Raw genomic sequence first — 10,992 nt, 5'->3', positions numbered from 1 at the left:
TGGGGGCAGGGCGGGGGTGTGCTGCCCCCAGGCACACAGAAGAAATGTGGCCAGGGCAGCACGGAGCTTGCAGCAGGGCAGGCAGCTTTCATGCATGGCCGCACTGTGCCCTGCCACGCCAGCTGCACACGCTGCGCTCCAGAGGGCCTGGGGGAGGGCAGCAGGGTGGGGAGCGCAGCATTCGCGACTCAGGGTTTGCAGCTGGGCAGGGTTGAGGGTTTCCTGCCCCTTTTGCAAACAGCTCTTGTAGGCTGGAACTCAGCCAGCCTGCAAAGCTCTTTGCAAAAGGGGGAATCCGTGGGTTTCTCTTCTAAAAGGGAAAATCCGCATTTTCTCTGATAAAAATGGGAAATCTGTGGTTTTCTCTGTTCTTCGTGGGAGACAGAAATCCCGGATCCCTGGTAATTAGTGAGGTGCATCCAGCCCCCATGATGTTAGGATCCTTAGGACATCCGCTCACTCCAACTTATTCAAGGAGGGGTAGTTAGCTGTGCTGGCAGAAGACAGGGTTGAGATGCACCTTATAGACTGACTAAATCAGAGAGGCATTTGTGAGTCTGAACTCCTGTCGTCATCAGAGCCTGTCATCACTCCTGGCGCACCTCTGCCTTGGTCTGCCAGGAGCGCCTCTACCTGCCTTCTGCCCCTGGCCTGTCCCAGCTAAATGCTTGTGTGACCTATGCCTGAAAACCTCCCTGGATGGGGCTGTGGCAGAAAGCCACCTTTGTTTCTCCCTCAAAAACTCTGCTTTGTGACAATGTGATTAGGATGGGCCCAGCAGAGAGACATCCTTACCCTCTCTCTTGCGGTAACCTGAGCTGGATGCATTCCTGAGGGAGGGGGAAACCTGCTCCCTCTGCCTACATGACAAAAGCCTGGTGCCGAGGGGTGCTCCCTCTGGGCACCTGAGTGGGGGAGGGAAAAGCCCCTGCTCCTCTGCCCAGGTCCCCAGTGATGCTTTTTAAATTGGTCGGCGAGTTGCCAACACTGCTGGCTTCTCTTGGACTGGGCTGCTGGGGTCAGAAAGGCGATATAAGGGCCTGGTGCAAGGAGAAGGAGGAGAGAAGCCATTTTTCCAGCATGGCACAAGCATCAGGACACAGGGAGAGAGTCTGATCCATCTGAAACGCTCTCTCTCTGGAAATCTCCGAGCCAGATCTCTACTGTCTTCTGAGTGATACTCGTGAGCGTTTCTAGAGAGTTCGTCAGCTCCCCGTGATGCATTTGCGTATCAAACGGCTACCTCAGCCAGACTGCTTTACTCAATGGTAATCCCTCAGTAGTGCTCTACCTCTTACCCTATTCTACCCCTTCCCTCTGTAACCAATACTGTTCTCCTTTGTGACTGGTGTAGGAGACTTATTGAGGGGTGGGTTTAGTTATGCCTAGGAGGCCCCTTGGCTCTGCGGACTAAGGGAGACTGTCCTTTTTGGCCCCCGACTTGGGGAGGAGCCCCACGTGCTTGTATTGGGTTGAGTACCCGTAGGACTATTAGGCCTGTGTTTCCCCAAGGACACAGGACCTAGAAGGTCCCCTCTCGGGGTGGTGGCGGCACGTTACCCCCGGACTCTGCGGTGGGGCTCGACAGGGGGTCTGCCAGGGCTTAGGCGCCCCTGGGGAGACGCGTGGAGTCCGGCAGGTGGACGGGCGTGGGGAGGTGGGGGGCTCAACGAAGGCGCTCCCCGGACTGGCCTGCCACAGGGGTCGCCCCAAGCCCCCAGGTAACCCGCTCCAGGGCGCCACTGCTCTCCCAGACAAAAATGATCCATCTTCCTTTTGCTGGTTGCTTCTGGAGCCAGGAGGGACTTCCACCCCTCCCTGCCCCCATCTACTGCTACATGTATCAGGAGCAAAGGGTGTTTGGGGATTTGGGGGGATTTTTGGGACTTTTTCAGCAGCTGGGTGTTGGCTGCAGCCTGGGCTGGGGATGGGACTGGGGCTGGGCTGTGCCAATGCTCCTGCTGGCACCAACCCCACAGGGTCCTGGCTGGAGGGTCTTGCCCCTGCGCTCAGGCTCAGCCCGATGCTGCACTGGGGCAGGAAGGGATTTCCCCCTGCTCAGAATGGTCCACTCTGGAGGGGTTTCACTTTCGTCTGCAACAGGAGCACAGCCCTGCCTGGGGTCTCAGGAGTGTATTAACCCACTTTGCAGCAGCAGGACCCCGTGGCCCCCTGCTTTCCCCGGGGCAGGGGCAGGGGCAGGGGCGGGGGTGATGCCTGGGGCTGTGTCAGGGTGATGGTGTCGTGCTGCTCCAGTCTTGGATACAGGGTTTGTTTGGGCTGATCCTGCCTCAGGCTGGGCTTGGATTAGACATGACCCCCCAGGTCCCTACCAGCCCCACAGCTCTAGGAGGCTATGACATGCATCCCCATATGCAATTAGATTTTTTTGCAATAATCTTACACTTGCAGCTCAGTCAACATGTGATTCCCCTGTTGTGCTCAGGTCCTTTTTATGCAGTACAGCCAGCTGTTCCCCACTTCGTGTCTAGTCACTTGACTTTGCACTTGTCTTTACTGAACTTCATCCAGGGTTTCTGAGATTCTTTCTCCAATTTATTCAGGGCCTTGGGAACCCTAGTCCTGTCCTCCCAGACGTCTGCTGCTTCACCCAGCTCTGCTCCGTGTGCACCCTGTTCCACCTGCCACGGTATTCGTGAGGGCACTGAGCAGCTCTGGGCCTGAACAGGGCTGGGGCAACGCCTCCCCCCACTTACACATGGGCCACCGATGAGGCTCTGCCAGCACCCTGCTGGCTCCTGGTCACGGGGAACAAATACCAACAGCAACATCAACACTGCTGGCTCCAGCCCTCCTCAGGTTACAGCCAGCCCCGCCGCTATATAGAGGGGCTGGGTGCAGAGCCCTGGGCACAGGTACCTGGGGGAACTCGCTTGGTGTCTGCATACAGCTCAGAGCAATGGGGAACAGTGGCTTCTCGCTCCTCACCCTGGCATTGGTGACTCTTGCTGCTGCGGCACAGGAAAAGGTGCGGGGGCACGCTGGCGTGGCGTGGCGTGGCGTGGCATGGAGGGGTCTGTGCTGCCCTGGGCTGGTGTGGGCAGTGCCTGGGGGCTATGCTCACTCTGCACGTGTACACGTGGAGCCGTGTGGCATGAAGCATGATTGGGGAGGCCGCGTGCCGGGCCTGGTGTCTCAATGCAGAGAGCAGGTGCCAGCACCAGTGGGAGAGCACGAGACCTGAGCCCAGCAACCTGTGTTGGGGCAGGCAGCTCAGAGCCCCCGAGGCAGTGGGGCTCTCACCGCTGAGTGCTGCTACCCTGGAGCCTCCTGGGTGATCGCAGAGGGGCAGGGAGTGCAGTCCAGCAGCGAAGCTTTGGCACAATCCTCCCAGCGAAGCAGGGGGGCGATGCTTCCCTTGCCTCCTGGGGTGTCTCTGTGGCCCTGGCCAGTACCGGCGGCTGTGCCAGGGGCTCTGGCTCTGTGCACCAGGCTCCTGCAGGTCGTGGAGCCCCTGTGGTGCCAGTGGGAGGGTCCAGCTTTGCCACGTGCTCGGGTCAAACCCATCGCCAAGCCCAGCATTGGACTGATAGGGTCACGGGGCAGGGGTTTCCCTCCCTCTGCCCTGAGAGAGAGGCCAGGTCCCTTCCCAGGGCCATTTCAGCACCTAATCCAGGGAGTCTCCCAGGGCTGTTGGACTCACTTGCATCGGGTGCTGGTGGCCACGGCAGGAGTGCAGGGCTGGGAGCGAGCTCTGTGCCTCAAGCTCCAGGGCTGGTCTCTCCTGCTCACCCCGTCCCTCCCGTGCCAGTGCGCCCTGTCTGGGACCTGGACCAGTAGTCGGGGCTGCCGGATGCTCATCTTCGAGCTCAAAGATGGGGCCTTCTCCGGCTTGTACCTGCCTCAGAAGGCAATGGTCCCCCACAACGATGTCCTGGCGTCGCCACTGCGGGGAGCCCAGCACGACACCAGCTACAAGACCCAGCCCAGCTTTGGCTTCACCGTGCACTGGCATTTCCAAGGTACGGGGCCCAGCTGCCTCTGGGCTGGGGCACGCAGGGCAGGGCGCTGCTGCTGGAGATGGTCCCTTTGCCTGCTCCATACCTGCAAAAGCTCCTCCCTCTGAGCCGGTCAGTCTCCAAGATGCCACCTGCCCTGCAGGGCTGCGGATGGATGCAGCTGCCCCCTCGGCACGCTGCAGCAATGGCTCCTGGCAGGGCAGGGCAGCGTGACTGGCAGCCCCCACCTCCTCCTGGCCCATGACGCCCGCACATGGGAGGGCATTTTGCAGAAGGTGCTTTCCTTCACGGTCCAGCGGCCAGGCTCCCACATGCCGTGCGCGCAGGCGGCCACATGCAGCTGGGCCATGCCGGCGGAGCAGGGTCTTGTCCCACAATCCTTCCCGGCGGGAGGCCCCGGACTGCCCCATCACCCTTTGCAAGGAAAGTCCCTGGCACTGGGCTCACTGCTGTCCCCACCGGGCCCCGGCCCGGCCCTGCCTGGACGTACCGGAGCCTCGACTCGGGGGCTGCGTGGGAAAGCACGAGCCCCTGAGCACCTGCAGGCTGGGGCTGCGGGGGCTGGGGCTGGGGCTGGTGTCACCCCCCCACACACAAAGCCGTGCTGATGCCTCCGTGCGCCCCGGCAGAGTCCCCGGCAGGGGCGACGACCGCCTTTGTGGGCCAGTGCTTCGTGGACAGTGATGGGGAGGAGACGCTGAGGACCGCATGGCTGCTGCGAGAGGAGGCTGCCGCCGCCAGAGAAGACTGGAAAGCCACCAGGTGAGATCCCTGCCCAGGCCCCTGGCCCCAGCGCTGCCCGGGGCAGAAAGGCAGGGACTGGGCCCCTGACCCTGGCTGGAACCGGCTCTGGTCTGACCTCCTGGAGCAGGAGTGGAGCAGGGGTGGTCAGCCGGGTGGCGCTGGGCATGGCCACGTGCGTGCCCACGCCTCCCCGCCATGGCGACGGGTGCTTGGGGAGCGCAGGCGGCCGTGCCTCCCCGTGCACACGCCAGAAGCACCAACCGCAGCCCCGGCACGGCCCATCACTACGGCACCGTGCCTCCCCGCAGGGTCGGCACCAACGTCTTCACCCGCGTCAAGTGAGGGAAGCAGGGGACCTGAGCAGCGACGGTGCAGGAGTGCTGCAGCCCCGCGGAGCCAGGCCCAGCACCAGGGCTCTGGTCCCCGGATCCTGAACCTCCCTGAGCCTGTCTCCACGCTGTCGGGGCTGCGCTGGCTGCAGCGTCTCCCTCCTCTCCGCCTCCCCCCAGCACTGCTCCTGCCCCCACGGGCCGTGTCCCCGCGTGGCGATGGCTCCAGCCACAGACATGTCTCGTGTCACTGCTGCTCTGGGCCCAGGGCTCACACTCCAGCCCGGCCCAGCCCCACCTGCCCCAAGGGTGCCTCATTCCCCCCATAAACCAAGGCTGTTGGGGGTCACCCGGTTTGCTCCTTTCCTCACCTGGCAGCAGAAACATCGCCATTTCTGGGTCTCTTGGCGACATCGGCACCGGGCCTTGAATAAACGCATTCGGGCGAAGCCTCTGGCTGTGCTGCGAGTTCCCCCCGCGGCCCCGCTGCACCTTGCCCTCAATGAGGGCCCGGGCTGGGCACGACCATATCCCTGCCCTGGTGAGCACTGAGCCCAGGCCCTTCCCTTGCCACACCAGCCCTCTGTTTCTACGGGGAAGAGGTGGAAAGGCTGGAGCAGGATCTTCCACAAGCAGCAAGGCCAAGGCGTCCCTGCCGTGGCCACTGGCCCAGGGCCTTGCTCCCTGAGGACCTGCTGCTCCAGGACCTCCACCAGCTCTTCTCCTCCCCTCGAGCCCCAGGGAGGTGCCTGCTTTCCCAGCTGGGGTGCAGCACCCTCCTCCCGGAGCTGCCAAGGCAGTAGCAACACGAGCTGGGGAGCAGGATTTGGCTCCTGGCCCCGAGCATCCTCCCAACGCAGTGGGGTTCTGCGACCGACGGCTGGGATGGGACTGTTCGTCCGTCCATCCATCCGGGGCCTGCGTGTGCGAGCCCAGCAGCTCTGGCATGTGCTGGGAGCAGGTGCAGCCACCCCCCCACGCGAGCACGGGTACAGTCCGTGCTGCAGCAAGGCTCTGTTACCATCTGGCCGCCTGTCCCATTCCAGAACAGGTCACGGTGCCCTGCCGGGGAGCCCAAACCGGAGGCACTGTCCCAGGGGTTCACAGCACAGCCCCCCCGCAGCACCTGCTTGCACATGTGGCCCCTGGAGCCAGGTGAGCCCCTGCGAGCTCTTTCCCGGGGGCATGTGCCTCTGGGCCCCAGAGAGGCAGCACGCTCCCCTGGAGTCCCAGGGCCTGGACAGATCAGTTGTGCCAGCGGCTCTGCTATGACACCAGCTAATTCCTTAAGTACCCTAGGATGAAGATCATCAGGACCTGTTGACTTAAATATTCAAACCCTCCAGGTGCTCCTTTACTATGTCAGCACAAACAGTTGGCGGGCTGGTGTCTATACTGGTCTTGCCTAAGGTCCCAATGGGATGCGTATTTGTATTTGTGTCCAAGAATACGGATGCAAAGAAATCATTTAGAAGCTCCGCTTTGGCCATCCTATCTGTTACCAGTTGTCCTAGTTCGTCCTGAAGGGGCCCTAAATTACCCCACACCTTCTTTTTGCTTCCTATGTCCTTAAAGAATGGCTTTTTGTTATCCTTGACTTTTGCTGCCAGCCTAACTTCCATTTTGGCTTTGGCTCTCCTCACTGTTTCCCCGCAAGCTCGAGCCAAACACGTATACTCCTCCTTGGTGGCAGTCCCTTCTTCCACAGCCTATAGGCCTCTTTTTTTTCCCCTCCAGGCTCTCCCTGCTCCACCAAGAGGGGTTTTTTGCTCTTTTACTCCCTTTTATGTGTACTGAGATGGTCCTTTTCTGTGCCTGCAGGATTAGTCCCTTAAGAAACGCCCGCCCTTCCTGGGCTCCCATGTCCCCAAGGCCTTTACTAGTCAGTCCCTCCCTAACTAATCTTCTGAGCTTGTTGAAGTTGGCCTTCCTGAAGTCTAGCACTTCTGCCCTGATACTTATCTTCTCCACCTTTCTCCTGATAGTGAACCCTATCGATAGGTGGTCACTATCCCCTAGGTTACCTTGCACCTGCAGATCCCCCACAAAGTCGTCCCCTGTGGCCAGTACAAAGTCGAGTAAGGCATCTCCCCTAGTGGGAACATGTACCTCCTGCGATAGGTGAAGGTCCTGTAAGGAGGTTAGAAACTTCTGTGAATGGGCAGACCTGGCTGCCTGTTTGTCCCAGCAGACATCTGGGAAGTTAAACTCACCCATGACAACCCGATCCTTTGAGCACGCTGCCTCTGAGAGCTGTCTTGGGAATTCTAGATCTAACTCGTCCCCCTGGTGTGGGACAGGGCATGGCCGCAAATCCCTGCAAGCCCCGAGGCCACTCACCCAGGCTGCTCCTGAGCCCTGGCGCCTGGGGATGCACAGCCCCAAAGTCAGAGCATGGGTGCCAAAGTGTTGAATCCCAGAGCAGGGGGCTGGAGGGGACCCAGACCTCACAGCTACTCCAGTCCGGCCTGAGGCAGGATCTGCACCGTCCAAACTCCTCATAAAATTGCCACAAACCAGGACACAGCACAGGCATCGCCCCCACCCGTCCCACCAGGAAAGCAGTGGGACCCTGCACTCCCCAGGCCTGGTGCTGCTGGGCCAAACCCATGCACCTCTCGGCAGGGGTGGAGGAGCCTGCCCTGGCCCCAGCGGAGGCTGCAGGCACTGGCTCAGCACGTGCAAGGGCTGACCAGCTGTTGCATATATGTGCATACACATGCCTGAGTGCGCATGCCTGTGGGTACACGCACACAGGGGTGCTGCGGGCTCTGCCCTGTGGGGCGGGTGGGGAGGCAGGCCCAGGGGGAGATGCAGCAGACAGCTCAGCCCAGGGGAGCAGCCCAAGGCCAGAGGGCAGATGGCCACAGTGCAGGGCCCAGGTCCGCTGTGGCAGCAACCAGAGCTGAGCACCTGCGGCAGTGCTGCCCTGCTCCCCAGTGCCACAGGACCTGCCCCCCCCACGGTGCCTGCAGGACCTGCTCCTCCTCCCCAGCAGCAAGCGTGTCCCTTCTCCCAAGCCAGTAACCCAGGATGGCTGCACAAGGCCTTCTCAGCCTGGGCCTCCTTGCCCCTGCTGAGAGACCAGGTGAGGGAGAGGGGAGGGGGTAGCTTCTCTGGGGCAGGTGAGGGCAGCCGGGCTGCGTTGAGGCTCCTTGGCAAGAGGACAATGCAGTGCACAAGGGTGCAAGCTCACAGCATGTGGCCTCCCTCGCATCCTGGGCAGTAGAGGCCGAGCCTGGCTCATTGGAGGGTCCCAGGGAAGCTGCAGCCTGTTTGGGCCTGGCCCTGGGGCTGCTGCTGCTCCTCCCAGGCGACAGCTCTGGGACCAAATAAGCCAGGGCAATACAGCAGGGGATCGCTTTATTGGTGCTTCATTGCAAGGGGGGGGGGGTCCCTGCAGGCTTGGCATGGCCAGCCCCCATGGGTCACCAACACAGCTATGTACAAGCAGGAAAGGCCATGGCTTTGGAGCTCTGGGTCTGCCTATCCTGAGGCACAGCCCCTCCTGTGCCCCAGGGTCCCCATAGTGGCCCTGGCACCTGGCCCAGCAGGAGCCAGGCAGCACCTGGGAGTAGCAGGTACAGCACCATGCAGGGACCTCCCAGCCCAGGCACGGTGCCCAGGCCAAAGGGGTGGGGTGTGGTGGAAACAGGGCTGTCCTGGGGCCCAGTTAAGAGAAGAGAGCCTGGTGCCAGCCCAGGCACCAGGCTCTAACTCCAAAGGGCCAGGGGAACCTGCTGCTGGTGCCCGTTCCCCCCCCCAGGCAGCTGCAGCTCAGCACACTGTGGGGGTCTCCCTGACCCCGGGGGGCCACGGACCTCCCCGCTCAGCTCTGCCCCACTGCCCAAAGAGGCCCTGGCCCCCACAGTCCAAGTCTGGCCGACACTGCTGGAGAAGGTGCAGCGGGGCACTCAGCGCTGCAGTGAAGAAGGCTGCGCTGGGCGGGCCTGCCTGGGCACTCACATCTCGTCCGCATGGTGCTGCTGGATGATGACGCTGGTGCTGCGCTCCACCCACTCCTGCTTCTTGGCCTCCCAAGATACCGGAACTGTGGAGGGCAGGGAGCTCCGCCCTGAGGGCTCCTGTGGAGGATGTCCGGCCTGCTGGGAGCCCTGCATGGAGGCGCTGGGCGCAGGTGGATCAGAGGACGAGTTGCTACTGATGGCAGAGCGAGACTCGGCCTTGGACAGACCGTGGCTGCCCTCTTGCGAGCGGTTGAGGCTGTCCTGCAGACCTGGCTCTGGCTCCGGGGCCAGCCCCGTGGGCATGCTCTCCTCCTGCCCATCGGGTGCCACTGCCCATGCGTCCCCCATGCTCGGGAACTCGCGGATCTGCCGGGACAGCACTGCAAGAGAGGAGCGCATGACTCTCATGCCTGGCGGGGCAGACGAGCCCAAGGAGGAGCCAAGTGCCTTGCCCAGCTCTGCGAGGAAGCACAGACTGCCAGGCCAAGTCCCACCTCTTCCACCCGCCCTGCAGTCGACCACTCACCTCCACGCAGCTCCTGCTGCCGCCCCCCTGCTCCGAAGAAGAGGCTGGGCGTGAGGATGAGGCAGAAGGACAGGAACATGACCTGCAGGGAAAGTGAGCCGTCAGCTTTGGCCCAAGGCTGGGGACCGAACGCTGCCGGGAGCCCTGCGCCCCTGCAGGAGAGAGTGTGGGCTGGCAGAGGCTCCCGCGGCACAGGGGACAGGCCCTGGCCTGGCTGTTGGGCCACTCACCGCGATACAGGTACTGGCTGTGGTAGTCTTGGTTGAGGACTGTCGCACCAGGGCCTGGAGCTTCCGCAGCTGCTCCAGCAACGACCTGCAGCAGAGCAGGAAACGGGGTGAGCACAGCCGCAGCCATGGGCCAGGCCAGCCTCCTCCCATCCCCCCTGGTCCCGTAGTTTCAGCGTGCCTGGCAAACAGGCTCGGACTGTTCCGCACCAGTCGCTGGTGCTGCCCTGCAGGGGCTCAGGACCACAGAGGGCCCCGCTGCCCTTGCCAGGTGCTCACGTTGGGGACTCACATGTTCTGCTTCTGCAGCAGCTGCACCTTCTTCTGCAGCTCGTGGTTCTGCACCGTGCAGGCTGCCACCCTTCCGGCAGGCGGGGGACACAAGACAGAGCATCAGCCAGACCAGACTTGGGGGCTCAGCTCAGCGCCTGGGGGCTGACGGCGCAGGGCAGGAGGGCCCGGCTCCCTGCACATGACTCAGTCCTCCTAGCACTGGGCTCCCAAGGTCTTACGGGGGCAGGGCCCTTGTGCTAGGCACCTGGGAGGAGCCCCCAGCTGACGAGGCAGGGCATGGGATGTGAGCGGAAGAGGCGGAGGCTCCCAGGGGAAGAGGGCCTGGCTCCCCCACAGCAGGGGCTGGGCCCTCAGCCACAGGAGCAAGAGCTCCAGCTGCCCTGCAGGGGCAGCCTGGCAGCTGGGCGAGGGTGTGGGGCTAACAGGACCTCCTATGAAACTGCTCCCCGTGCCCCAGGTCATGGATACAGCCCCTACTACAGGCACTGTGGCAGGGGGACATGCCCACATCACTGATGCGTGGCTCCCTCCGCCCACGCCGGGCTTGGTACCTGCTCTCCAGCCCATCCACATAGATCTTTTTGCGGCGGCGGCTGTCTTGGGCCGACTGCTTGTTCCGGATCTTGCGACGCACCCTCTTCAGCAGCCGCTCCTCAGCCTGCAACAGTCACTGCCGTCACTGGCCGTGCCCCCAGCACCGAGGCAGACAGCGAGGCTGGACCCTGGGCCGTGCAGCCACTAGCCCGCGGCCAGCAGGTACCTTGCACAGGCAGGGAGGCGGACAGGGCAGAGCCGCTAGCCCTGGCCCCCGGGACAAGGCCGGCTGCACACAGGCCTGGCAGTTTAACGGGCCGGGCAGTTTCCAGGCTGATCTTCAAGTCCATCCTTCCGCTGCCTGCTCCCTGCATGAGCGCAGCGAGGCCC

General features: G+C 62.7%; 2 protein-coding genes across 2 annotated transcripts in view; one reads left to right on the top strand and one right to left on the bottom strand.

The window, feature by feature from the left end:
* The first annotated feature begins 2,837 nt into the window (after positions 1–2,837).
* Positions 2,838–5,502, top strand: LOC102386316 (avidin-like). The gene is made up of 4 exons (XM_006038470.3): positions 2,838–2,989; positions 3,773–3,983; positions 4,610–4,742; positions 5,033–5,502. Exons 1-4 carry the CDS (start codon positions 2,921–2,923, stop codon positions 5,064–5,066), a joined length of 447 nt encoding a protein of 148 aa, XP_006038532.1. The 5' UTR covers positions 2,838–2,920; the 3' UTR covers positions 5,067–5,502.
* A 2,897-nt stretch (positions 5,503–8,399) lies between these two features.
* Positions 8,400–10,992, bottom strand: part of LOC102387494 (cyclic AMP-responsive element-binding protein 3) — a 3,364-nt gene continuing 771 nt past the window's right edge. Inside the window, exons 3-7 of the mRNA XM_025194988.1 lie at positions 10,620–10,726; positions 10,067–10,135; positions 9,778–9,862; positions 9,548–9,629; positions 8,400–9,401 (exon numbers count right to left, since the gene is read on the bottom strand). Of these exons, the coding sequence (XP_025050773.1) occupies positions 9,016–9,401; positions 9,548–9,629; positions 9,778–9,862; positions 10,067–10,068 (555 nt within the window). The 5' untranslated portion in view covers positions 10,069–10,135; positions 10,620–10,726 and the 3' untranslated portion in view covers positions 8,400–9,015. The remainder of the gene's footprint in view (positions 9,402–9,547; positions 9,630–9,777; positions 9,863–10,066; positions 10,136–10,619; positions 10,727–10,992) is intronic.

This window comes from Alligator sinensis, unplaced genomic scaffold (assembly GCF_000455745.1).
Source record: "Alligator sinensis unplaced genomic scaffold, ASM45574v1 scaffold1970_1, whole genome shotgun sequence".
NCBI lineage: Eukaryota > Metazoa > Chordata > Crocodylia > Alligatoridae > Alligator > Alligator sinensis.
The sequence above is the reverse complement of the archived record's forward strand: the minus strand, read 5'-3'. Positions and strand labels throughout refer to the sequence as shown.

Excerpts from the sequence above, each read along its gene's own strand:
- LOC102386316 (XM_006038470.3), top strand. The coding sequence starts at position 2,921 with ATGGGGAACAGTGGCTTCTCGCTCCTCACCCTGGCATTGGTGACTCTT. Across the intron at positions 2,990-3,772 it reads CTGCTGCGGCACAGGAAAAG|TGCGCCCTGTCTGGGACCTG; the intron begins GTGCGGGGGCAC and ends CTCCCGTGCCAG. Across the intron at positions 3,984-4,609 it reads CGTGCACTGGCATTTCCAAG|AGTCCCCGGCAGGGGCGACG; the intron begins GTACGGGGCCCA and ends GCGCCCCGGCAG.